Source organism: Octodon degus, unplaced genomic scaffold (assembly GCF_000260255.1).
Source record: "Octodon degus isolate 3935 unplaced genomic scaffold, OctDeg1.0 scaffold00091, whole genome shotgun sequence".
In the NCBI taxonomy this organism is placed as follows: domain Eukaryota; kingdom Metazoa; phylum Chordata; class Mammalia; order Rodentia; family Octodontidae; genus Octodon; species Octodon degus.
Window position 1 is genome coordinate 3888202 of NW_004524667.1, and position 2286 is coordinate 3890487.

The 2286-nt window shown below is 39.2% G+C and overlaps 1 protein-coding gene across 2 annotated transcripts in view; it reads left to right on the forward strand.

The window, feature by feature from the left end:
* Prex2 (phosphatidylinositol-3,4,5-trisphosphate dependent Rac exchange factor 2) overlaps nt 1-2286 on the forward strand; it is a 303532-nt gene that overhangs the window by 86392 nt on the left and 214854 nt on the right. For both annotated transcript variants that reach the window (XM_004637531.2, XM_023722364.1), the window contains one exon: nt 527-660. In XM_004637531.2, coding sequence (XP_004637588.1) covers nt 527-660 — 134 coding nt within the window. The remainder of the gene's footprint in view (nt 1-526; nt 661-2286) is intronic.

Genomic DNA, 2286 nt, shown 5'->3' on the forward strand with positions numbered 1-2286 from the left:
CTTTCTTTCTTTCTTTCTTTCTTTCTTTCTTTCTTTCTTTCTTTCTTTCTTTCTTTCTTTCTTTCTTTCTTAGTTTCCTTTCTTGTGCCAGACCTCAAACATAAGACCTTGTACTTGCCAGGGAGGCGTTGTGCTGCCCAGCTATGTCCCTGGCCCTCACATAATTTCTTATGTGTCTTTGGAGTCTATGCTGGAGAAAACAAACAACAAAGGAAAAATGTGGACATGAACATTATGAATTATTTTGGCGTTATCACTGTTGTGAATAGCATGGATAACCTGTATTATGCATGCATAGGTACATAAACTATTTGAAAGCAGACCCAGTGTCTGCTGAGATTGATCTGGTGACCAGAAATGGGAGGAGACCTGCATTCAGTATGGCTACTTGTCCTGTTTGAACTTTGTCCTGTGCATATTACTGGTTCTTGGTAAAAGCAAGTATGATTTTAAGGAGAAGAATAATTACATATAAAAGTTTCAGCCAAGTAAACAGGCATTACCACTTTTGTTTTCACTGACTCAGGGCTCCAACATTACTGACACCTGCACTGAAATGCTGATGTGTGGAGTTCTGCTGAAAATTTCTTCTGGAAATATTCAAGAACGGGTGTTTTTTCTTTTTGATAATCTTTTGGTGTACTGCAAAAGAAAACACAGGTAAGATCATAAAGGACATTTTGGAAATGTTTTATGCATCTCACATTTTCTTCTGTACTTCCTAGAAGCCAGCATCTGCCCAGTAACCTGTTTCAGATCTAGCCTGTTCCCACTGCCCCTTGCATCTTCCTGTCAGACAGCACTTCATCTCAAGATGCTGCCTTTTCAAGTTCCCACAAGGAGTGTAGTGTACCCCAGGGCCTAGAAGAGAGGCTAGAGAGTCTTCCCTCATCCCTAGTCCCCAGTCCCAGCCACTTCCCCCTCTTCCCTCCAGACTCCTGGCACATGTAGTGTTTCTGCCTTTTGTCTCTCCTATCTACCTACTTTCTCGGTTGACTCCATTTTAAGGAGAATTTAATATCCCCCTGCTGTACACAAATTCATTGACTGTTGTAGCTCTTGGGTCACTATCTTTCCACTTTACTCTTGTAAAGTTTCCTTCAAAACTCACATTTATCCAGAGACTGTGACAATCCCAATCTTTTATCTGTAATGGTCCTTGCCTCTGTTACACCTGAATCATTGGTTCTATGGTTGTACCATTGGCTCATCATATCAGCCTCATGCAATTGTAGTTTCCATTTTGAGCATCCCATTCTGCACATCATCCCCATACCCTGGCCCTCCTTCTTTGGAATTCCCATGTAAGTTACTTTGTGACAGGGTCTGTCTCCATGGCGCTGAACATTGTCAGAAGCTTCCTGTTCTAAAGAGACATCTCTAGTGTGATTGCCTCCCATCTGTCTGCTCTCTTACATGGTAAACTTTCTGGAAAGAGTTTTTTTTTTTTAACTTTCTGAACTTATTTTTCCTCTCAGGAACCTTCAGTGTATCTTTAGTCCACTCTACTCACCTGAACTGCTCATGTCAAAGGAACTGCTCTGTTTCCTAGCCCAAGTCACTTTTCCTACTCTTGAAGAGTCTGCTTATTTTCCTAGCAGCATCTAACATATTTGACTACTTCTTAAGACATGAACTGCAGCTGGGGTATGTCTGTTTTAGTGTGATGGCACCAATAGGCTTCATTTCATTGACAGGGAAGGCAAATGGTTGAAAGTGCAGAATTTTGAGTGATTGTCTATGCTAAATTCAGAAGTCAGGAAACTATAACTGAACATTTTCTTGTGGATCAAGAATGAGAGACACAAAACTGATTTATTAAGAAAAATGAGGGAACATAATTTTTTATGCCTTGAGATAAGTTTTCCTAAATCAGCAAAATGCCCAGAGCAAGTTGGTGAAAATTTGGCCGCTATATTAATGATACGTGATAATTCATTCATATAGATTACAATGTTAGAATTTCATGGAAAGAGATACTAATTAAAAAATGCAATGACATGAAATGAGAAAGCAGGACTACAGTGTGTACCTTCAAGAAAAGGAGGAACAAGTTAGCAGCAGAACCAAAAGATATAAAGGCTGATAAGAAATACAAGGAATGTCAAAATTAAAAAACCCTAAAAATCTTTATTAAAGTAAGAGGCATAGTGCTAAAAATGTGTCCCAGCAAGAGGAAATATTTTGAAGGGGAGTAATGACAATGTACCTTTCACTATAATAAATTTTTACAATTTAAACATTCACCATGGGGCTGGTGAAATGGCTCAGTGGTCTAAAGCACCT